The sequence below is a fragment of the Artemia sp. Qi Xiang Cuo genome, chromosome 7, assembly GCF_049724085.1.
Source record: "Artemia sp. Qi Xiang Cuo chromosome 7, ASM4972408v1, whole genome shotgun sequence".
Classification (NCBI taxonomy): Eukaryota; Metazoa; Arthropoda; class Branchiopoda; order Anostraca; family Artemiidae; genus Artemia; species Artemia sp. Qi Xiang Cuo.
Genome location: NC_142800.1, coordinates 77,386,571 through 77,412,812, shown reverse-complemented (window position 1 = coordinate 77,412,812; position 26,242 = coordinate 77,386,571). Strand labels below are relative to the sequence as shown.

Below are 26,242 nucleotides of genomic sequence, written 5' to 3'. Positions count from 1 at the left end.
CGTTGTCGTAGAAACTTCAAAAATAGCTTATTCGATTGAAGATTGCAATGAATTGTGCTCTTGTTAACAGTTGAAAGTGATTGGAAGGCAACTAACACCCCTTCCACGTCCACCATTCATCCAAACACATCCAATCAAATTTTGAGATAGCCATTTTGTTCAAAGTAGTTGAAAGCTCCGGAAATTATATCTAAGAAGATGATACTCCCCCCAAAACCCTCAGGGTAAGGGTTGTAAGTTATGCCCTGGGGGTTATAAGGATTTTATTGAAAGCTTTGTCGTAGAAACTTGAAAAAGTGCTCAGTCAATTGAATATTAATAGGGCTGGTGCCCCTTTCAACAGTCGAAAGTGATTAGAGGGCAATTAACCCCCCTCTCACACCCACCTTTTACTCGAACACATTCAATCAAAGTGTTTAGATAGCCATTTTGTTCAACGTAGTCAAAAGATTTAGAAATTAGGTCTTTGAGGATGATAACCCTCTCAGGGCCCTCGGAGTAAGGGTTGTAAGTTATGCCCTGGTGGGATATAAGGTTTTTATAGATAGTGATGTTGTAAAAACTCCAAAAAAGGCTCATTCGATTGAAAATTAGAATTGCTTGTGCCCTTTTTAATAGTCGAAAGTGATTGGAGGATAAATAACATCCCTCTCAAACCCACCTTTTCCACAAACACATCCAATCAAAAGTTAGAGATAGCCATTTTGTTTGATGTAGTTAAAAAGTCTGGAAATTATGTTTTTGAGGATTACACTCCCCCCCCCCTCAGCCTTCCGGGCAAGGGTTGGAAGTTATGCCCGGGGGGCATATAAGCTTTTTTTATAGAAACCGTTGTCGTAGAAACGTAAAAAGGGAATCATTCGATTGTAAATTAAAACGGCTAGTGCCCTTCTAATGGTCAAAAGTGATTGTCTGGCAAGTAGCTCCCATCTCACACCCACCATTTCCCCAAACACATCCAATCAAAATTTTGAGATAGCCATTTTGTTCAACGTAGTTGAAAGGTCCGGAAATTATGTCTTTGAGGATGACAACCCCTCACAGCCCTCAGGTCAAGGGTTGTAAGTTATGCCCTGGGGCATATAAGGTTTTTATAGAAAGTGTTGTCGTAGAAACTTCAAAAAGGGCTCATTTGATCGAAAATTCAAATGGGTAGTGCCCTTTTTAATAGTAAGAAGTGATTGAAGGGCAACCAACCAGCCTCTCATGCCCACCATTTCCCCAAACACATCCAATCAAAATATTGAGATAGCAATTTTCTTCAACGTAGTTGAAAGTTCTGGAAATTAGGTCTTTGAGGATGACATCCCCCCCCCCAGGCCTCAGGGCAAGGGTTGTAAGTTATGCCCTGGGGGCATATAAGGCTTTTATTGAAAGCGTTGTCGTAGAAACTTCAAAAGGGTTCATACGATTGGAAATTGAGAGGGCTAGTGCCTTTTTTAATAGTTGAATGTGATTGGAGAGCAACTAACGCCCCTCTCACGCCCACCATTTTCCCAAACACATCCAATCAAAATTTTGAGATCCACACCTCACAGCCCTCAGGGCAAGGGTTGTAATTTATGCCCTGGGGGTATATAAGATGTTTATAGAAAGCGTTGTCGTAGAAACTCAAAAAGGGCTCATTCGATTGGAAATTGAAAGGGCTAGTGCCCTTTTTAATAGTTGAAAGTGATTGGAAGGCTTGACCTTTTTATAGTAAAGATCGATGTGGGTACAATGTATTATTATTGTATTTTTTTATTTTTTTGTCTTGGCCAGGGCACTTCGTATCGAAGGAGTTGTCTTAGGAACTTCGAAAAGGACTCATTCGATTGAAATTAGAAAGGGCTAATGCCCTTTTTAACAGTCGAAAGTGATTGGAGGGCAACTAGTCCCTCTCCCAGAACCCCCCTCCCATTTGCCCATTATGTTTAAAAACTAAATGTTACCTTAAGATTAAACCAAAACGAACTGTGTTAATGCTAATTCCCTATAAGGCATTTTAGCAGTATCCCAAGAACGACTGAGGGTATTATATTCAACTTTCGGGGCTACTTCTGCACTTAAAATTTAACCAAATCAAAATAGCGTAAGTGTATCTAAGCTATCAAAGAAAGTAAACAGATTTTTTTTTTCGAATGGTATCAAGTTTTCTATTTCAGGTCAACTAGAGGAGGTATGAAACTACGTTAAACAGTACTATTTGTGTCCAGATTGTTAAAAAAGTGTATGTTGTTAAAAATTGCTAAAAAAATTTCTCCAGCATACAAATAGCAGGCCAAACTATAAAGTCTTAACAAAACGAAAAGATTTAAAGAATTATTCTCTTTTTCCTTGGAAAGACTGTGTCAATATCAAACTAACACAAATTAATTAAAAAAAGCTTTTTCCGCAAAATAAGTTTTTCAAAGACAAATTAAGAACTCCATTAAACCAAAAATGATGAAAAATAAAATTTAAATAATCTACCAAGCGTGAAACTACCACAAATCAGCATGGATAAACAAATGAAACTCAAAACGAGCAGAAATTAACATGAGTAGGGCTCAAAACCCCTATGCCTTCCCAAGGGTAGAACATAATTTGCACTTTACTGAAAAAAATACAAATGAATGTGCATTGTCAGTTTAATATACATATACTGATATTTAGTAATCGAAATGTTAATATTATTTGATTTATTAAAGTTATAAAAGTAAAAACATTTTTGTATTTTTTATAAAATATGTTTGAAATAGTCCAACGATCAGATAACAAAACTTTGGAGTCAACATACCTTCCCCCCTCCGAGCCCAACGAAGGGTTGTAACTTATGCCCTGGAGGCATAATAGGTTTTTATGGAATAATTGGTCGTATAACCAGTTGAGTCCGGAGAGGACTCAAATGATTAGAAATTAAAAGTTCTAATTACCTTTTTATGAGTCAAAAGGGACCCTCTTTTATCCAAATGTGTCCGATCGAATTTTTTATAAAGCCATTTTGTTCAAAATAAACTAAATACCATATAACGAAAACTCCAGGGATAACATAGCCCCCCAGAACCTGGGAGCAAGTGTTGTAATTTACGCCCAGGGGGCATATACCTTTTTTATGGAAGGGATGGTTGTATAAAATTTGGATTGGGCTCATTTGATTCTAAATCGGAATTTCTAGTGCCCCTTTTGAGAGTAAAAAGTGATCGAGGGGCTGTTATTTGATTAAAGATCAAATAACAAAGCTCGGGGGTCGACACAGCCCCCCAGAGCCTAGGGGCATGTATTGTAAGTTATGCACTGGGGGCAAGGGGTGGTCGTATATAAACTTCAGTGGCCGTCATTTGATTAGAAACTTAAATTTCTAGTTCCCTTTTTAAGAGTCGGAAGTGAACAGGGAACATCTAACCCCGCCCCCCTTAACACACACTCTCTTTTCCCAGAACAGAATAAATCAAAATTTTGAGATAGCCATTATCTTTCAAAAAGTCCAACGATCAGATAACAAAAACTTCGAGGTCAACATAAGCCCCCTCCCCCAGAACCCGAGGTTGTAACTTATGCCCGAGGGTAAATAAGGTTTTTATGAAAGAGGTAAGCTTCGGAGGGGCCTCAAATGACTAGAAATTGAAAGTTCTAATTCCCTTTTTGAGAGTCAAAAGCAATATGATGGCAACTAGCCCCCCCCCCCCCCCACACCAACCTTCTTTTCACCCACTGTGTCCAATAAAATTTTTGAGATTTTCATTTTTTTAAAAATAGACCAAAAATCATATAGGCCTTATAAAAACTCCGGGGTTTACAAAACCCCCGAGAAACTGGGGATAAGTGTTGTAAATTATGCCCCGGAGGCCATACAAGGTTTTTATGGAAGAAATGATTGTATAAATTTCGGAGTGGGTTCATTCAGTTGGAAATTGAAAGTTCAATTTTTTAAGAGTAAAAATGTACCAGAGGGCAATTAGCCTCCTCCCCTCTTTATCCCAAATCCATCTGATCAAATTTTTGAGATAGCTATTTTGTTAAAATAAGGCCAAATATCAGATAAAAAACTCCAGTTTCAGTAAAACCACCCAGAGCCCGGTGGCAAGTGCTGTATGTTATGCCCTGGGGCAAAAAAGGTTCTTATGCGAGGATTTTGAAAATAGTTCAAAGATCAGATAAGCCCAAGCCCCACCCCAACTCAAAAAATTAAAAATAATGTTTTATTTCAAGACTTAAAGGAGCAAACCCCTGGCTTTCTCCGCATGGCCCGAACCATCCCCCCCCCCCCAAAACAAAAAATTAAACAAAAAGCTTGTTAATGATAGTTTACTCAAAAATTATGGCAACTCACCCCTGGCCCCCCATGGCCCGACCCTCCCGCCCCTCATAAAAAACACTTATTAACAACATTTTATTCAAAAACTTATGGGAGCTGACCCCTGGTCCTCCATGGACCGATACCCCTCTCTCCCACGAAAAAAAAATTCAATCATAAATCATGGAAGCTGACCTTTGGCCCTCCCTCTATGCCCCCCTTCCAAAAAAATAAACACTTCTTAAAAATATTTTATTCCGAGAATCATGGGAGATGACCCCTGGTCCTCCCTCCACGGCCCGCCTTCCAACCCATCCAAAAAAACTTATTAACGATATTTTATTCCAAAAATCATAATAATTCAGTTTAATTTTATTAGCTCTTTACAGATTATCTTAGCACTTTACTAGAACGAATTATATTGCACATGTCTTCTTTTGTGCTTATTACAAAATTGAAAATAAAATAAAAATTTCGTTGAAAACAGACCAGAATTTACCAACTAGGCCACTAGGCCCTGTCGCTTTCATTATTCCCGAAGTCTTGAAGATTTCCCCGAAAATCTTGCAAAAATAGAGCGACAAAAACGCTTGGGCATTGAAGTGTCAAAACTTTCAATCCGGCCCTGAGTGAAACAAAATCTTGAGCTGGTGAGCTTTCAGCAATTAATATGATTATATCAAATAATCAGTTTAATTTTATTAGTTCTTGCGCAGACTGTTAAATTATTTTGGAATAATAAAATATTTTGAAATAGGGAATTTTGAAAAACTTGAAGCTCTGGCAATCAAAAACGAACAAAAATTAATAAAAAAAAAAACTTTTTAACGACTTTAAGGTTTTAGACTTTTACGGTGAGAGAAGGAGGCAAAACCCAAACTCTTGTTTGTAGTGATTTTTATTTGTTTCAAGCTTGATTTGCATATTCAATTTAAGCTTCACTCGTTTTAAGATTTATTTATTCATTTATATTAGTATCTATTGTACGTTTATTTGCATTGATTGTTTATTTAATTTTTATTTGTTATGGGTTTCATTTATACTTCAATAGCAAAATAGTTTGTTCGTTTTAAGCGTAATTTGCATATTCAATTTAAGCTTTACTCGTTTTAAGATTTATTTATTTTTTTATATTAGTACATGTTGCATGTTTTTTGCTATGATTGTTTATTTAATTTCAATTCCATTGTTGTTTTATTTATTCTTCAATTGTAATTTCTGTTCATTTTGATTGTTAGTTATTGTAGATTTCTATTTCTTCTGATCTTAAGTTTAATATGGCCTTTACTTTTCTTTAAACAGCTTCTTTTTTGGAATGTTTTTTTAATTAATATAAAAAAAATAACCGTGTTTGTTTTATGAAGTCTGGGTGACAGCAGTAAAAATCAATCACCAATAGCGTGGTTGTTACTGTTTTTTAAATCTACTGTATATGGCTAATTTTTTTTATCGTTCTTAAATTATACTTTACAAACATTTGTGGAATTCAAAGTTTACAAGAAAAAAAAAATAATGTTAGATTGATGCTCAGGTGGTGTTTCAATGTTCTCTGTTTCTATAAAAAATCTTTTTTCTATTATTTAAAATCTACAGTGAATTATTGAGGCTGCGGTAAGTAATAGACCAGAGAGAAACATGTGAGTGTGAATATAGGCAGAGAATGCAGGTTTAAACTTTAGGTAATGTTTTTTTTTTTTTTTTTAGAGTCAGTAATTATATTGAGTATCGGTTACGGACCCAAAAATCTATATCGGCTGGGCCCTTGTCATAAAAAACTAAAAGTGGTACTTGTCTATTATGTAAAACACACTCGAGAAGTGAAGTTTGGTTAATGCTAATGAAATAAAACAAAATCATGATGAAAATATAATAGCTTAGAAACAAATTTGGGCTATTAGGGAGGGGGGTAAAGGATAGCATATATATTAAATATGTAACATAGAAAAAGCTATTCTAACTTAACCAAACCAAAATACCAACTAAATACTTAAATAAAATATAGCTACAATTTATTTTCCAACCAAGCCAAAACAAATTGTCTGGTATACAGAAATTGCTTTACCAGATTGTTGCCTCATATTCTCGTCATTCGCGATCGAAATTCTCGAGTGTGCTTTACATAATAGACAAGTACCCTAAAACTTATCAAATCCGCATTCAGCTATATAATCTAGGCAGAAGCCCTTTACATCCTTCTCCAATTCCTGGATCCATCCTATTCTCTGACATCGAATATAAACACAGTTAGAATAACATTATTAAATCCTCATTCAGCCACATAATCTAGACAGAACGCCCCCTCCGTCCTTCCCCAAATCCTGGATCCATCCTTTTTTCTGACATATAATATAAACACAGTAGACTTATTGCACTAAAAGGAAAATAACAAGCTTAAAGAGAAAAAATCGTACCCATTCATGATTTCCAATTCATGTCCCTTGTCCTGGGCATTTCTTGGTGCATTATTTGAGTGCAATGTTGAACTCCCATGACTTGTTAGACATGTAGCCATGTTGCAAAACTTATCCAAACAACTTTCTTGATTGTCACCCTCCTAACAGAATATGGTTTATGAAATTAATTGAACGAAAGCAGAAAGCGAAAGGAAGAATTAAAAAGAAGTTTTCCCTGTGTTAGATAGAAAAACTTTAAAAACGTCAACTAGTTAATAAGTCAAATTCCATCATGAAACTCCTTGGTTTGGCAGCTTTCAAAACTATCGTATTGAAATCTTTATCTGGATTGGCAAATTCGATTAGCTAGTAGACAAAAAAAAACCAATTCTGTGAGGGTCAAATTACAATTAGCGACTTTGGATCTTCTAGAAACTTTGTCTTTAACATACCAACTTCAGAGATTTTTTTGTTTGAGAAGTTTCTTTTTTTACTCTGATAATAGTTGTTTTACGTTCTTTTTCTACGGTTTGAGGAAAGAACTCTTCAAAAAAAAAAGAATGCCTGACTACTTTGACTTCAGGCTAGATCAGCTTTTGAGAATATCACTCAAGATTTGATTTTTATTCATGTTCATAGATTTTGATTGTTGGGTCAAATTTAGAGCTAATTTTGGAGCATTTTCACACTTTTTTGTCTCAAAAAATATAAGTGTAGACACTAAGAGCGCGTCACTGTTGTTAAGGCAGATATCAAGATTCCTAGAAATCTTACGATGATTTCCTTTCTCAAATCATTTTCCTGTTGTTTTTTTTTCATGAATTACCCCATTCCTGGGAATAAATTCTTGTACACCGTTCGACAGACCCGTACAAATATGGTTGTATATGAAGCAGTACTATGGCAGTATATCAATGCGAATGTACCACTTAATCGTCAGGTTGCTGGACACTTTTAATAGTATTGTTGATTTACTTTTGACGGACTACATAAAAGCATTCGGCCTTATCAAACACCTTATCACATTTAAAACTGAAAGAGATGGGGGCTATAAATCAAATGCAACTATTATTTAGAGAATTTCAACAGGGGAGATAACAATCAGTTTATACTTTGTTTGCCGAAGATAACGGGTCTCAGTGATCAGAGCAAAGCATTAGTTTGACCCACACCTAATCATGGACTCCATCGCCTAGTGTAAAACAAATGACCAACAAGTGAATGAACAGAAATCGAAAATCTTAAGATTCAATCCACTCAAGCGGGACATTAAAATCCCAGGTTTGCACAATTTCAACTGTTTCCTCGGCAACATCCTAGGTGTAAAATTTACAGATAATTAGCTCGTTTGAGCTACATATAGACAATAATATAGGCAAAGGTCACTACTCAATCCGGAGTTTAACAAGTATGCGCAGGTTGGGCTTCTTAGATTGCCAACTACTCCTGGCATATACAACCTACATCAGACCTATCCTCGAGTATTGGTGTCTCATTCGGGGGTCCTTAAACAAAAACACTACTTACGTGTCATCAGAACTAGAAGAGGATAAAAAAAATGTTATTAAAATAATAATCGGACCAACTGTAGTAACTTCGCTCGAAGACATGATTTATTAATGAAATTTGGGGAAAGACTATTAGCAAACGTGAAGCACCGGATCTATTTTTCTTCCATCTGTACAGGTCAGCAGGATTACTAGGCATCACAATAAACTACAGCCCGGTAAGTGCCGTACTGACATATTTGTACATTCCTTCGTGTCATATTATATAAGTGTATTTAAGAAGTAACTTTTTTTTTCTCTTTCTCTTGTGATTGTAAAAGTAGCGTAATTTAACGTACATTTTTAGTGCTGCCATAGCTATTTAAATAAACAAATGTAAATTTGTTCACGCATCTTTTAGTTCTTTTACTCTACTTTTTTTTCTCCTTTTATAAGGGCTTTAGATTTGAAACCAAAATAGCTGGAGTAAACAATTTTACTTGGTTCACTGTCTTAATTAAGACTTTCACACTTTGTTACATGTTTTGATGTCTTCATTCAATTTGTAGATGGCAGACGAAGTCCTTTTATTTTAGTATTCAGATAAAACTAAAAAAAAAGAAGATATAAATTATCCTACATATGAGAAGGCTGCTGCTCCTTCTTCAACTTTCACGCTTTATCTTCAACCTTGACTAATACTTATCTTAGAGCCCAAGATATATAGTCAGTTGGAGATTAAAGCTGTGGGGAAAAATTCAAAATTCTAGGGTAGTTTTTGCAATTTACTTTTATTGTTCAGATCGATCAAAATCGTAGTTACCATCCCTGAATCAGCTTCAATTAGCAATTCTTCCCAACTTAACAATTTTTTGGAAAATACGTTTATAAATTTTCTGTTACTATGGGCTGAACTCCGTTCATTACTAAGTTGCAGTTAATGCTGCAACCATGGAAGAGTGGGGGCATTCTCATGATGTTACAGGTCCAGTTATGGTGAAGTTACAAATTCATTTATAGATTCAAGTGATCATGAAGTTACATTTCATTTCATTTTATTAGTTTATATCTGTCAGACTGTTATGTCTTATGTCTATTTTCATTGCTGTAAAAATTATTCTTCAACATGTCCGGATTAAAAATTGTTGAAAAATTTTCTACAACATACAAATAGCAAGCCAAACTATGGATTCTTATAGGAAAAATACTAAAAGATATTTTTTTTTTTTTAATGAAAAAGACTTATGTCAATAAAAAACGAATGGAAATTAATTTTAAAAACTCCTTCCACAAAAAGAGTTTTTCATTGAAAAGTAAAGAGCTCCATTAAACCAAAATGAGCAGAAATAAAGTCAAATAATCTTCCAAGCGTAAAACTACCACAAATCACCATGACAAATAAACAAAACTCGAAACGAATAGAAATTACAATAAATACCCGGGTCAAACTCAAAACAAGCAAAAATTAGCAATAGTAGGGTAGATAGACCCCATGCCATCTCAAGACCAGAACATAGGCTAATTTGCGCTTTACTGAAAACAAAATACGATTTAACTGTTTTCACTTTTTTTATTTTAAAAATATAAATTATTAAAAGTTTACGGAATAAATATCTGTATTTGCAAATTAAACTGGCAATCCATGGTCATTGGTTTTTTGTTTTTCAGTAAAGCGCAAATATCTGGTTCCAACTGTTTCCTCAGCAACAATCCTAGGTGTAACATTTACAGATGATTGCTCATTTAAGCTACATGTAGACAAATTATAGGCAAAGGTCACTATTCAATCCATAGTTTAACAAGTATTCGCAGGTTGGGTTACTCGGAACTACTGCTGGCTTATACAACCTACACCAGGCATATCCTCGAGTATTTGTCCCATTTAGGGGAACCCAAACAAAAAAACGCTGCTTACGTGTCATGAGAACTAGAAGATGTTCGAAAAAGTATTATTAAAATAATATTCGGACCCACTGCAGCAGCGACGAAAGTGCTCTGAGGAACTTACCCGCATTATTCGCTCGAAGACATGATTCAATAATGAAATTTGGGAAAACGTTATTAGCAAACGAGAAGCACTGTATCTATTTTTCCGCCATCTGTAAAGATCACCAGAATTACTAGGCATCAAAATAAACTACAAATCCGCAAGTCCCGTACGAACAGTTTTTTAAACTCCTTCGTGCCATATTTTGTTGGCGTATTTTAAAAATGACGCTTTTTCTCTTGTGATTGTACAAGTAGCATAATTTAGTGTTCATTTTTTACTGCTACAATAGGTATTGAAATAAACAATTACGAATGAACGGAACAAAATATTTCATCCTACCTTGTTCAGGATCCAGACTTCTCTCCCATTGCTAGCAGTATCTACTTTCGCATGAACAGATTGACATTGATCCATATTGTATTTATTTAGACTATTTTCTTGAGTAGTAACCCACTTAAACCCCTCAAACGAATTGCAGGAAGATCGTGAAGTTGGCCACTTTGACGCTACAGATGTTTCTACGAGCTCCGTACCTCCATGATGCGCTGATGATAAAGTACTAGTACGACGATGAATGTTGCAAACAATATCAGCAATGAGATCATCAGCTTCACAAGACACAGAAGGGCTATGATTATCAACTGAACAGACCATTATATCTGCCGGCAACATGTTTGTATTGTTGACTGGAGCCAATAGAGTTTTAATGGAGGGATGAAGCCACGTGTCATGCGATTCTTCTCGAAAATGAGAAGGAAAAATTTTTTTCGATATTGCTTGACTTGTTAATAAAAAGTCATCATCGGTAGCCTAGAAAAAAAAACAGCTATTTAACTTGATAAATACTGACAGCTAAAAAAATTAATGAAAATTAAATTCCTATATTTTGACTGATGGATTCAGACGCTTTGAACTGGACTTATTAGGAGTTTCAGGAGCTCATATCTCAGGGGTAGAAGACATGAAATTATGTTATATAGAATTTATTTACTCAGGGGGGAGGTATAGGAAGAGAGTAGGGCTCAAGATGAATAAGGATGCTGCTAAGTCTTGATTAGTTTGGGAAAGTATTAATGATAGAATGCTAGTCGATGTGTTAGTCCCCGTCCTGCACTGGTTCTGGGACCATGACTTTTCCTGAGCCCATAATAATTTCGATGATTTTTTAAGAGTACGAAAATTGGAACTTAGAATGTAACAGCCACTGTGTATACATTTAGACAGTACAATCATTCCATATCTCAACCATTAGACAAAGCCGGACCGAGATGCAAGTGCTCCCGAGAACGTAGAAACATAAGACATATTAGATTTTTTCACGGTTAGACAAGTCAGATTTCTCTTGAACGCGAAACTTGGCTTCACCTTTGTAACACTAAATTTTAAAGAATCCAATTTTAAATTAATTTATTCCAATACATATATAAAAATCGGGAATTAGTAGTGTAACGTTATTATTAGATGTTTTTAGAAATTACCAGTAGGTTTCAAACTCTCGAGTTGCTTTCAAAGGCATTTTGAGAAAGATTCTGCCAAAACACGTGTTCTAGGGTAATATACACTGGACCACTGATGGCAGATCAAATGAGAGGAGCTGTTTGTACGCGCCGATAATACAGTAGCCAAAAAATGCTGAGTTTGATTTTACTGTTATAAATTTACATTCAGTGGTAACAGCTTTCAAATTCAACAATGATATAAAAATTTTGACTGACGGATTCAAACGTTTCGACCTAGACTTATTAGGAGTTTCAGAAGCTCATATCTCATGGGTAGGAAACATGAAATTAGGTGATATAGAATTTATTTTCTCAGGAGATGTATAAGCAGGGAGTAGGGCTCATGGTGAATAAGGAAGCTGCTAAATCTTGTTTAGGTTGGGAAGGTAGTAATAATAGAATGCTAGTCGCTTATTTTATGACTAAAAGGTGCAGGGATCAGTCATAGTAGTATTAGCCCCTGTAGAACCAACAGATGGAGAAAGTAGTGATTCAAATCAATTTCACTTCCAGTTACTGGAACAAATATACAGGGTCCCAGGTAGAAATGTGATATTTTATAAGGAAATATTAATGCCCAGGTCGGTAGAAATAAGGACAGATGGTATCCTAACCTAGGTAAATTTGGTATAGGAAAAGAGAATAATAATGGTTACAGACTGCTGCAACGATGTAGGTATAACAATCTGCTAATAGTTAATACAGTATTCGGTCACAAAATGATCCATAAGTTAACATGATATTCACATAATTGTATGACAGATAACCTTACTGATTGTGCTATTGTAAACCAAATACTGGAAGGATCGTTACAAGATACTAGGGTATGTAAAAAGGCTGTTATTGATGTTAAAAGCCAATATCACCATCTGGTAGTGTCTATGCTTAATTTAAACTTGCAATTTAGGGAACTACCTTCTGGGAAGGTATGACGTTGGTAGACTCCAGGGTTAGAATTTGAGAGGAAATTTCAAGGAAAAGTTGAATAATAAATTGGAGAGTTCAAAATTTATCAACGCAGAAGATGTATGGAATAATTTTAGGAAAATACTTTGTGATGTCGCTAATGGTCTTAGGGAAGAAAGTTCGAGACGCAGCTAGGAATACTATTGAAAATGCTTTATGTTTAAGAGGGGGGGGGCTTGTACAAGAATTACTTGAGTGATAGATCGTGTGAAAACAAGAGGAATGTAAAGTAAGTGGAGAAAAATTAAAATGCAAATTAAGAAGGTGGGAAGTGGGGGCCACAGATACAACTGTCTAAGATCTAGAAGAAGCAGCGAGACGGCATTATAGTAGAATATGCTCGAGGCAAGATAATAAATTGAGAAAGAATAGTAAATCTGGGTTTGTCCTAGTTAAATATAGGAACGGGGCCACACTTAGTGATAAGTAAACAGTTTAAGAAAGATGGGCAGAACATTTTTAGAATGTGCTAAGTGTGATAAAGTCATAGGCAGCGCAATAGCACTGCCCAAGTAAAGAGTGAAGCGAGCACAAAGTTTGTTTTGTTTGTTTCACCAAGGCACTTCGCATAGAAGGAGTTGCTGTATAAACTTTGGGAGGAGCTGATTCGATTGGAAATTGAAGGTTCTTGTCCTCTTTTTAAGAGTCAATAGTGATTGAAGGGCAACCAGCCCATACCCACACCCGTCAATTCCCGAAACAAATCCTATATAAAATTTTGAGCTAGCCATTTTGTTCAGAATAGTTGAGAGATGCAGTAACTATGTCTCTGTGCCCCCACAGTCCTTGGGGAATGGGCTGTAAGTTATGCAATTCTCCCATTGTTTACATATAGTATTTGTTTTTGAGAAAGATGGGTTTGTTTGATCTTTAGTATCCAAAAAGACGAAGGGCATTCAGGTGAGCCTTTCAGAAAATACTGAGGGGAGTGTTGAACTAAATCAATACACGTTATTATATATGGGTACTTAGAAGGCCGTAACTCATGAATGACAGAGTGTATTAATTTGGAACTTTCAGGAATTGATGAGAGAGATGATTAATTGACCAAAAAGGCAATATAACCACTATTACTACTACTAAAACTATTAACACTACAAATACTGCCTCTTTAGCAAGTACTATCAAGGCTGAGGATATTCAAGTGACAATTTGAGAAAATGTCGAAGGAAAAGTTGAACTAAATCAAAACACACAATTGCATACAGATTGTCAAACGGGTGTATCAGGAATATCTTTGGAACGGCTAACCACATTAAGCTAAAACTTCCAGGGGATGACGGGGATGTTCAACTGACCAAAAGGCTACAAGTACGTACTACTACTATTATTATTGCTGCTACTACTACTATAACTACTGCTACTACTAGCTAAACACTACTACAGCTACTACTGCTCCTCCTACTACCACTACTACAATGATGCTAGTACTATTAAGGCTAATGGTATGAAGGTGAAAATTTGAGAGAATATTGAGGGGAAATCTAACCTAGATCAAAACACACTACGTGCATGCTGACTGTCAAAAGGGCATATCGCAGAAACGGATTAGGGAATTAAGTTTGAACTTTTAACAAATGCTTAAACGGGAAGATCAATTGACCAAAAGCCAATGTGTACACACTAGTGTTAATACTACGACCCCTACTACTAACGCTAAGAGTATTAAGAGGAAAATTTTAAGAAGTGTTGAGGGGTAAGTTGAACTAGATTAAAACGGACTATGAGCCTACAGGTTGTCAAATGGGCATATCGACATAATCATAGCAAAGGCTAATTGTACTGAGTTAAAACTTCAAGCGGTTCAATGAGGAGGATGATCAACTGACCAAAAGGCAATATATTAATATAATACTACTGCTGCTACTAGTACTAGTGCTAATATTAAAACAACTACTAGTCCTACAACTAGTGTACTAATACCCCTACTACTACTATTATTACTACTGTGACTACTATGACAACTATGGCTAAGGGGATGAAGGTGAAATTTTCATGCGATATTGAGAGGAAGATTTGAATTGGATCACGACAAGTCATCTGCCTGCAGGTTGTCAAAAGGACGTATCAGCAATATCTTAGGAATGGCTCTGTGTGTGCTATTGAAACTTACAGGACTTGTTATAGGCAGGGGCGTCCCGATGGGAGGGGGGTGCCCCCCCCCCAACTTTTTTGACATTCGGTAAAATTTTCACCGTAGGCGAAGATTTCGGACTAAGTTTTGCATAATTGGCTGAAATTTAGTAAACTTCTTAATTTTTGCAGAAAAATCAGCATAAATAAGGTTGTAAATCGCCAAAATTTACTAATATCACCCCTTCCCCCATGAAATGAGCATCGGGGACCTCCTGGTTGTAGGGGATATTGAACTAAACAAAAGGCAATATTTGCATCCTACTATTAATTCTTCTTCTGCAATAACTACTAATACTACTACAAATACTACTGCTAAGCCTACTACTACTAAATCTACTACAAGTGCTACTAATATTGATATTGGTACTACTACTACTGCTACTAAACCTAAGTTTATTAAGGCAAACATTTTGTGAATGTCAAAGCAGTGTTGAACTAAATCAAAACACATTATGTTTGATGCATAAATACCCAACCTACTTGTGTCCCCAAATGCTGACCATGAGGCACAAAAACTTTTTTGTACCCTATTTTGTTTCTCATTTTAATAATTGTTTTAAATCTTTGTTGATTCTTGCTGTCAAGATTTCCGTTAAAAGTATATGTGTCCCAAGATATTCATGTCCTGATTTTCTTACTCCCCTCTGTTATCTTATATATAAATTTATACTTTTGACAAAGGTGGAAAAAATAAGAAACTGTCTTTTTTTAATAATACTCTTAAGTTAGCCTACACAGTGGTTACTTTGCGGTTCTAAAGGTTCTTTGGTGACCAAAACATATACTTATAAGGTAAAAAGCAAAAAAGAAGATCTTAAACTAAATCAAAAGGCACTGTATTCATCCAGTTTATCAAAAAGTGGACCTACAATCAGGGCTTCCACTCTCGAATATTAAAATTCGGGAACAAGTATTAAAAATTCGGGGTTTTTCGGGGAAAAAAACAAAATGGAATTTCGTTGCGAAAATTTGGGAGCCAATATTAGTTTTAGCTTCGTTTTCAGGCTCAGGTAGTCCGCGTAGAAAATCAAGCCTTTTACAAAATAGGTTTTAGAGCCAGAACCCGGGATTGGGACCCATAGCTGAGAACTCTTATTGCTGATATTGCGGCAAAAAATTCAAAATTGTAAAAAAAAAAAAAAAAAAAATATATTGTTTGCGGTTTCTAGATAAGTAAATTAAACAGAAAAAATTCAACCTATGAGTATGGGGTAACATTAAAACTTAAAACAAACAAGAACTAAATTAAACAAGTAAATTCAAACTAAAATTAAAAATGGAATTTTGACGACAATTGACACATTATTGGTTTTTCATACTGATTCTAAGGTCTTAGGTGTTTACACCCCCCCCCCCCCAAAAAAAATCCTCCTACGGAAAAAACGGAAAATACTCCCCCCCCCCACCTCTCACAAAAAATATTCCCCGCAGAAAATGCTCCCCCGCTGAAAATACTCCCCGCGACAAATACCTTCGGAAAATACCCGACCCCTCCGGAAAATACCCCTCGGAACATACATTTTTTTTTTCATTGTTTGTTTCTACTATGCTTTCCTTTCTTTTGGTAGCCTCATAATTACCATATAGTCACCGATTGACCCCAAACCCTTTCACCAACCATGTGACCATCCATGTTCCAAATATAATACTTATTGCAGTCTCATTTCTATATCAGCCCATCTAATGCCTGGACATGATAGCTGTAGGCTACAAATCATATAAAAATTACTTATTCTTTTACTTCGCGCTAACATTATTTGTCATTATTAACCAACTGTTCGTGATAAATAGGTCCGAAAATATATAAAACTTGACAAGAAAATAACTTTGATAATAACTTATAAAATGTAGTCATCCTAGGCGATTTCAACCTACCGAAAATCAACTGGTCTAGACATCACATGCACTCGCACAACAAACATCACCCGAGGCGAAATTCTTAGAAGTGGTGAATAACTCTCTGATCTTAGAACCCACCCGAACCAGTGGTATGGATAGACCAAGTATATTGGATAAGCTGCTGACAGATAATTCAGAACTGATAGAGGACATCCGCCAAATAGCACTGGTGGGAAAATCTAATCACGGTATCGTAGATTTCCAGATTTTGGCTAATAGCAGAAAAGACAAAAAAACACCAAGAAAAAATTGCAACAGAGCAGACTTCGCTGGGATGCGCAATGACCTCAGCACAGTGGATTGGGGAAAAGAGTTCAGTTCGACTGAAAGCTGTAAGGAAATGTACTCCAAATTCCTCTCCGTCATGTCTCAGGCTGAGGAGAAACACGTACCAGTTGCCAAAAATTATAAAAGACCAACCCTACCACACGCTGTTTTGGTCCTCATCAAGAAAAAGCAAGCCTGTTGGAAAAATTATTTAGCTGACCAGTCGAGCCCTCTCAAAGCAAGATCCTACCGAAAGCTACGAAATAAGGTGAGGCGACAAACCAGACAAGCAGCTAGCATTTGAGAACAAAACCTTGCAGAATCTATCAAGACAAACCCCAGAATGTTTTGGAAACACATACATTCTAAACACATTGCGAAGCAGATATTCCAGGCTTAAAAAGACCTACGAAAGGACTCCTGATTGAAAGATCTGCAGAAAAAGCAGATTTACTAAACACGTGTTTCAGTACTGTTTTCACCTAGGAACCTATTCAGTCCTCACTACCAACCCTGCAGACCATAGTCTCTGACCAAACACCCAGGGTCAAGATAGACCTACACGTGGTCCTGAAGAAACTCAAAGAGCTAGAGATAAGCAAATCACCAGGTCCAAATGGACTTCATCCCAGAGTATTAAAAGAAACAACAGATCTAACTGCGGAACCCCTACTGATGACTTTTTAAAAATTCTTACAGTCGAATGAACTCCCTAGTATCTGGAAAAAGGCAACGGTGATACCATTGCACAAAAAGGTAAACCACCAAGATCCTTTAAATTACCGGCCAATCAGTCTAACCTGCATAACCTGAAAAATACTGGAATCTATCATATTTGACCACATCCTTGAACACATGAGCAAAAGAAAGATAATCACTAGCAAGCAATTTGGGTTTTTGAAAAGAAGTTCTGCAGAGTCACAGCTTCTTATTGCAGGGGAAAACTGAAAAATACACGCAAACAAGGTTTATCAAGTCGATGTCATTTACATAGACCTTAAAAAGGCCTTTGACAAAGAACCTCATCGTCGCCTCTTATACAAACTCCGCAACCTTGGTCTGGGAACCACAGTTGATTGTATTGAACAGTTTCTTATTGGAAGGTCTCAAACAGTATGAGCAGACGGAGTTTCGAGCACACTTGAAGTAGAGGTAATCAGCGGTGTTCCCCAGGGCTCGGTCCTTGGCCCTCTCTTATTTAACCTGTATCTCAATGATCTAGTAGAAGGTATCAACTCTGAGATTCTACTGTACGCAGATGACACCAAGCTGCATAAAGTAATCAAAACAGCTGCCATTGCACTATCTCTGCAAGAGGACCTTGAAAAGCTCAATAGTTGGATGTCCAACTGGCTGATGGAAATCAATATCGACAAAAGCCACAAGCTAACGATAGGGAAACCTACTATCCACTATGAATATCGACTAGGAGACTTACCAATCACATCATGCCAGGAGGAGCGCGACTTGGGAGTTGTCATTGACAGCAACCTCGACTTCCAGGCCCACTACAACAGCATTATTGGGAAAGCAAATCGTGGTGCAGGAGTTTTAAGGCGCAACTTCACTTTTGGAAATGATAAGACCCTTTGCCTTCTCTACAAAGCTTTGGTACGGCCAATCCTTGAATATGGTCATTGCACTACACGTCCCTTTTACAACAAAGACATCGAAGCTCTTGAAAAAGTTCAAAGACGAATAACGAAGTTCTCTCTGACTCTGAGAAACTTACCCTATAAAGATGGGCTCTACAAGCTAAAACTTCCTTCACTAGCTTATCAACTGCACCAAGAATACCTCACTGAGGTATACAAACTTCGCTACGACGCTTATAAAAATATCCAGGTTACCGATGTTCTCAGCTTCAGCCACTCGAACCTCTGCGGTCACAACCTCAAGCTTCAAGATGACAGGTTCCAAAAGGACATCGGCCGTTGGGCGTTCAAGAACCGAGTAACACAACACTGGAACAAACTCCCCTTTGAAGTCATCAATGCCAACTCATTAAACTCGTTCAAGCAGTAACTGGACAAATACTACGGTGAAAGTGCCTACAATTTGTTTCAATTTAAAAGATTTTTGTAGAGGCCCTGTGGCCTATTTGTTTTGCATTATATTATTATTATTATTATTAAAACAATATGAGCCTAATAACCAAATTTTTACTTTAAGCTGTAACGTAAATTTTCATATGGATAATATTTTTGGGGTTACTTCCGATCAAATCCCTTACTCCCCGACCTTTTACATAGTCTATAGCTAAATTTTCTTCATTAGGCGGGGGAGAGAGTGGTGCATTTTTGTATGGTAAGAAGATTGTATTTAGGGATAGTTCCTAGGTAAAAATAAATCATGCCATATTTTCTTTATTTTTTTCTATCTCAGAATTAGCCTTCATACAGGGTTATTAATTGTTCAAGCATTAGAAGTTGTAAAGGTAGGCCTTAGATATTTAATCAAATTTACTTGGCTACCCCGAATTTGAGCAGAATATATTTTCCGTAAAATTTTCTTTGCCTACACTTGCTACTATACTGTCATAGAAAAAGGCAGTTTTTCGTACAAAACTGATTCTTGTAATTATGTATTTCTCATATTATCTTGTTGGAAGATAAGCATGTGTAAATATTGCATTCACTTATTACGTCATATAAGGTTATTTTTTAGTATAATTTAATATAATCTAATTTCATTTCAAAAAGTGAAATTATTGCTAAGACGCCATCAATATTTTTCCAGTTTACATAGTTTTGTTTCATCAGATGTTGGATTCATTCATAATACATTATTAATTTGCCAGAGTTTTGCAAGACCGTAAAAAGATCCAGAGTTAACAGGTTTGCAAGACCCTAAAAAGTTCCTAAAACTGCAGTTTAAAATATTACGCCCACTGAAAATATTACACAGTTAAAGGGACCAGAATAATAATTGTGAAAGGAGTGCCGAGTGAATACGTTTGAGAATAAAAGGTGATATGATAAAAACAATTCTCAGATAAAAAAGAAAAGAACTTAATTTTACACACCGAATGAAACAAAAATTTAAATGGTAAGAATTCCTGGCAAAAAGATCAATTCCTTCAATATATTATGCGTTCAATCATTAAGCATAAAACATTAATACAGTATGTCCAAAACCAAAAATAACAAAACGAAACCAAATTTAAACTAATGATTCGGCTTTCTAAACAATTCTAACTGAGCGTTCCGTTAAACAACTTCAAGAATAATTCTTGGCTAATTTTGTCAAGATTGCTTGACCACGAATGATGTAAATTTATGAATCTTATAGCATTTGAAATACTGCATTCAAATGATTTAATCTAGATAAAAGAAAGTGATACTTTTGTGAACATATAAAGAACCGTCTATAATTAAATTGTATCGGTCTGGTTTCTATGCAAAGTAACAAAGGAGACGAAAATTAACGACCAAGAGAGTAGTGAAAAATCATGGTATGTAAAGTAATGTTTTCTAGGGATAGTCACTAGGGGTGGGAAAATTTCGGGGATTCGGGGAACCAAATTTTTTTTCGGGGAGACAAATAGACTTTCGGGGAAATCCCCGAAAATTCGGGGATAGTGGAAGCCCTGTCTACAATTTCATAAGAACGACTAAGGGTATTTAGTTGAAGATTTAAGGTCATGTTAAGGGGGATGTCTTAAAGAGGTTAGAAGGCTCCCCACCCCCTTCCCGTGTCCTCTTTAGCTGCACTTTCTCCAAAAAACTCAATAAATATTTTTAAATAGTCATCTTGTTCAAAATACTCAAAAGGTCAAACGATTATGCCTATGGGAATGCCATGACCCTCCACAGGTTTAGAGAGCAATACCGAACACAGTCAAAACAAGGTATGCACATGCTGGTTGTCAAAAGGGCGTGTCAGATATATCTAAGAAATGGCTAAGGTTATAAAGTTGAAACCAAACAAGGTAAGTTGAAGGGGTGTTGAAAAGTGATTGAACGACTAAAAGCCCCCTTGTCCTTTTTATATGTCCCCTTTCCTCAAAACTGATCAAAATTTAAAAAAAATATTTTGTTCAGAATAGGCAATAGGTCTAGTATCTATGCCTCTAGGGGTGCAATACCTCCAAAAGCCCCCTGAGCAAGGATTGTTAAAATACAATTTACACATTTTCAGTGCAGAACTTGTCATTAGGAAACGGGGGCAGGTTTGATTCTGATGGTGTTCGAAAAAGGATATGTGTATTAAGGCAAAACTTCGGAGAATATTTAAGGGGCCTGTTTAACTAAATCAAAAGATGCCATTTGTATCCAGTTTTTCAAAACGGCTGTATTTACAATATCTGGAGGACAGCTGAAGGTATTAATTCTAAACTTTCAGGACATGTTGAAGAGGATGTTAAAAATGGTGGAAGGACTACCAGCCTCACTTCCATGAACTTTTTAGCTGCAATGTCCCCAAAGACATCTAATCAAAATTTTGACATAGCCCTCTAGTTCAAAATAACCTGAAAGTCAAATAACTATGCTTCTGGGGATAACAATATTATCCACAGCCCTAGGGCAAGAATGTGCGTTACATTAGATGTCCTTTGTTTATATATGAGGAAGCAAACTTGTCGTGAGTCTCCAAAAAGGATAAGGGTATTAAGATAAATTCTTTAGAAAACGTGAATGGAGGGTGTCAAACAAAATCAAAACACACTATATGAAGGAGGGCTGTCAAAAGGGTGCAATAACAATATCTAAGGAAAGGCTGAGGGTATTAAGTTGGAACTCCAAAATCATGTTGAGAGGGAAGTTCAGGAATGAACGGAAAGCAACCAGACCCCCTCCGCTTTTCCTTTCAGGTGTTCCTCTTTACATTGATAGAAATATTAAAAAGCAATGTTATTCAAAATAGTCACAAGTTCTAAAATATTGGCCCCGCGCATAGCATGCCTCCACATCCCCCAGAATGAGGATGTTAAGTTATCCATTTTGTCCCTTTTTAACGTGCAGAATTCATCATTGCATTTCCAAAATGTATCTCGGCATATAATAGATAATCTCAGCTAAGATAATAGCCAAACATATGGGACTTATCCATCTGAGCCCAAATTACAACTAGATGGAACATTCATACATCCCCCACATATACCCACAAAGTAAACCGCAAGGTTTAGGCGGTTTCTCGCTAATAAAATATTTACATACATGACCTTGAAGTTAACACCAAAGTAAAATTACTAATAATATGAGCAAAAAAGACTGGAGTGCTGTTCTAATTGCAGTTATTAGCTATTTCGAGTAGTGTACTTAAAAAAAGTAAACTTAAAAAAACGGGCTGGATATTTCAATTGTTTCCTTTTGAGTCTAGATTATGAACAGAAGAAACTTTAAGAACTATAGAACTAGAAAAATTACTTATGAAGTATAGAAGAAGCATTCAAGCATTTCCCACCAAAGCCACTAAGTAGATCAAAAAGCCCTTTTCCTGTAGGTAAACAAATCTTGATACAGAGCAACACCATTTGGAAATGCCTTAACAGTGGACTTTTCTAGCCAAACCTAACCGTTCTGAAATGTCCAGCCCAACTATGGGATATATAGAAACTGGTGGTTTGGTCAGTTCACTTGATAAAAAATGTCCAACTGGGGGCAAATATTCTTAGCATGACACTCAAAGGCTGCATCAAATAGTGAAAAATATTTGAGCTCAAGTTGTCAATGGCATAAATGTACTCGCAATTCATAAGAGAGCTATGAATATCTACCATATGCAGTAACAATGACTTTCTTGCTAATAAAAATAAAGTTAAGTATCCCTCTTCAAACAGTCCAACATGCTCAACATATCTCTAGTATCAGCCTCTTCATGGGTACAACTCAAAAGCTGTTCAAAGTCTGTATCAATGCTTCTACTTCCGCTGAGCATCGCTGTTTTCATTCTGTCTTGAAAGCCCCAAGGATATAGATAGCTAAACCTGTTTGAAGCACATGGACTAAGTTTTTGAGTTAGTCAAATAAAAGCTCTATCCGTTTTACTTTTGCCATGGAAAATGATATTATCGAGTTTCGATCATGTAGTTTTCAGTATTTACCTAGAAATGCTGCAAATTTTATATAGAGAACCTCTCTGCTCATGACAACCGTCACAGTCCTTCAAGCAGATCAGAGTACGTTCTTTGTCACCATATCCAATTAGTCTATCATGTATAATTGAGAGGACACCGAGTTCTTTAACGTCAGCGTTAAAGGACACAAGACTAGAAAATATTCGTTTTCCGTAGCTTTTAATGGTTTGCGCTTCAGTTGGTAAATGGTTTGTGACATAGGCGCCCATAAGGGGGCAGGGGGAGCCCCCCCCCCCTGGCTGAATGATGCTGCCTTAGTTTTGTATTTTTGAGATTTCTATTATATAGCATTAAAAGTGCCAATTAGACCCGGTTTGCCCCCCCCCCCCCGCCTGGAATTCAGCTTATGGGCGCCAATGGTTTGTGATGCGTGGCATCAAGTCTATAACCCTTGAATGAATGGAATCACTGCTAGTCTTGACCTTAAGGAGCCACTAATTCAAACTGCTTTATGTTTTCGAGTACCCCAGAAGATCAGACTCGGTTCCTGACCAAAACATAACCTTCCCAGGAATGGCACTTCTATACAACATAGAAAATGTATATAAGAGAAGCCCATGAAAAATCAAATTCTTCAGATGGTGAAGGGCTGTGTCCCCAGGCATGTCAAAACTCACCAATACCCTTTTGACAAGTTCGATAATGATAAGACTATTTACACCACAGAAAATTCTGAGTTTCTTTTTCTGTTTCTCCTGTTCATTATTCATGATCTTAATGTTGCTAAAAGAGCTTATCTCCATACAAGTAGCATTCAAGCGTTATATTTCCAATAGCTCACACTTCAAAAAGACTACCAGCAATCTCGCTATTGTCTCATGAGACTTGGCTATTGAGCAAACCGTCATCACTTCATCGAAAAGGATTAAGCCCGGATTGTAGAATAGAGTTCACTTTTTCAACAGCTTTTTGCAGCTGGATGATAACAGAAGGCTGATCTTGGTGGTGAGGGATGTCAAAGTTACTTTAAGGTGCAATGCATAGCATCACTCTGAATGTAGCTGAGACTGAGACATAAAAATGAAGAGCTGAGGTCCACTTCACAAGTGACAACTGATTCATAGTAATCTTTGTCATTCCACCCTCCATCTTTGAATCCAAATTAATAGTGGATTCTATCGCATAATCAGGGGATACGCAATTAAATGTAGCATTTCATCTCTTCACACTGAACAGTCCGTTGCAGAATGCCTGATATACCCTTGGGGGTAAATCCTGCATCTCTGCCAGGTAATCAATCAGTCAAGTCAGGCTTCACTCAAGTAGCAGATTCTATTGCATCGAATGAGTTTTCTGTTTGGCTAAGTCACACATATCCAATGGAACAGGTGCTTGCGTGTTGGATAGAAGTCTATGTTTATCCGAGCAAACATTGGGTCCCTGTTTCTTTGCTGATATTTAAAAATAAAAAGGGTAATAAGAAATAAGAATTTCTAGATCACTCCTGTTTCGAATGATAAATTTCCTATCAAATCCATTAATAAAAAAGACACGCAAATTTTCAATGTGTACCAAGATTATTCAGTAAACGCTATAAGTTATGTTATATTTTTTTGTAAATTTTTAATGACTACAACTGAATAAAAAAAATATAAAAGTAAAATTGTAAAATTTGTAAAAGGCTCAAGAGTAAATTTTGTAAAAGGCTCAAGAGTACTGAACCTTATTCAATTTTCTTAAACTTGAGAAGGAATTGAGTAGTTAGGAATTTTTTATTCATTTTTTATATCATATGAATTTTCGTATTCAGAATAATCACTTACATTACGTTTTGTTTTCTCAAACATTTTGCTGCATCCTTATCACCAAGACCACAAATATTGATCTTTCTCTCCTGTTGCTCCCTGACTATCAATAGTGTCGACAATTCCGACTTTTTTGAACACTACTGTTGAAAAAAAGAAGAAAAAAGGGAGCAAGCTAAACAAATACAAGCATTCATCATAAAAACCAAAAACGCAAAGAGAGTTGTGACTGGAGGAATATCCCTAGCAACCTTCAATATTGAACTTAAAAATAAATGTAGAAATAAAAAATCTTACCTTTGATTCATTCTCTCCTTCGTGACTTTCATGAAAAACTGAACCATCATCAGCTGTACATTGGTTTTGAAGATTCTTATCCATAATCAAGTACAATAAGTAAGTACCAATTTAGAAAATTGTAGACTTGTCATTGAGCAGAGCAAGCACTGCAAAAAAGAGTTCTACCTTAGTAAAACTGTCAAAATCAGAATAATAAAACTATCTCTAAGGAAGCCATAGCAACAGTCATACATAAAAACATAAAAAGCAAATCATACTCTATGCGTTTGTGCAGACTTAGAAGAGAGCAAGAAACATCCCATGTACTTCAGAGGCAACACTATAGCGTTGCCTATAGTGAAGGTCATAAGCCTTCAATGTTTCATTATTTATTTATTTTTCCCTGAGGTAGGGTGAATCGGGGAAAGTCCGACACCTTAACATGTTTTTTTTTGTTAAATTGACTCTCAAGATTTTTTTTTATGAGTATCTCATATCATCTTCTATCAACCTTTTTGTTACAACAGTTTTCCATATTATTCACTTTCTGATTTTCCCATATACTTTGCTTGTAGCCCATCACCAGGTCTCAAAGTTGGTGGAGTCTGCTATGTTGGACTTACCCCAGCTTTGGGAGAAGTGCAACATATCCTCCTAGCTTTTTTCAACAATATGTCAAAAATAATATGACTTCACCATCTTAAAGGGCATTGAGGAATCACTATAAGTCCATAAGCAAACAATTTTTATGTCAAACTGACTGGCATCAAAAGGCCAGACCATACTTTTTTCTGCTGCTGTGGGGTAACTCCGACAGTGTCGGACTTACCCAACAAATAAACGTTACAAGTATCATAGCCGAGGTGCACAAATCACTGAATGTAAATGATTGATTGTATTTTAAAAAAGAAAAACATATCACACAAATTATGCTTTGACTTCAGATACAAAAAGTGACTCATATATGTTGTAGCTTACGTGTATGGGCATAAAACAAAGATCTACTGACGCTTGCCAGTAACTGCCTTGTACGATACAATAACCTGACGGATTTGGGGTATTTCAAATGGTCCGGTTCCCACTAAGTTTACTGGTCCTGCAAAAATGTATTTGTCATCCACAGTATCGATATCGTCTTTCTTTGGCCAATTGAAAGAGTAGGTGGCAAGGCTCAAGAAGTGAAGAAACTTGAGCTTAACTTTTCCCTCGTCAGGAAAGTCTAGAACCCTTCCTATGTACCAACCTTG

The 26,242-nt window shown here is 36.3% G+C and overlaps 1 protein-coding gene across 1 annotated transcript in view; it reads right to left on the bottom strand.

Annotated features, from left to right (window-relative positions):
• Positions 1-26,242, bottom strand: part of LOC148950711 (uncharacterized) — a 178,475-nt gene that overhangs the window by 142,582 nt on the left and 9,651 nt on the right. Inside the window, exons 2-4 of the mRNA XM_089091926.1 lie at positions 25,014-25,162; positions 10,465-10,935; positions 6,667-6,809 (exon numbers count right to left, since the gene is read on the bottom strand). Of these exons, the coding sequence (XP_088948052.1) occupies positions 6,667-6,809; positions 10,465-10,935; positions 25,014-25,097 (698 nt within the window). The 5' untranslated portion in view covers positions 25,098-25,162. The remainder of the gene's footprint in view (positions 1-6,666; positions 6,810-10,464; positions 10,936-25,013; positions 25,163-26,242) is intronic.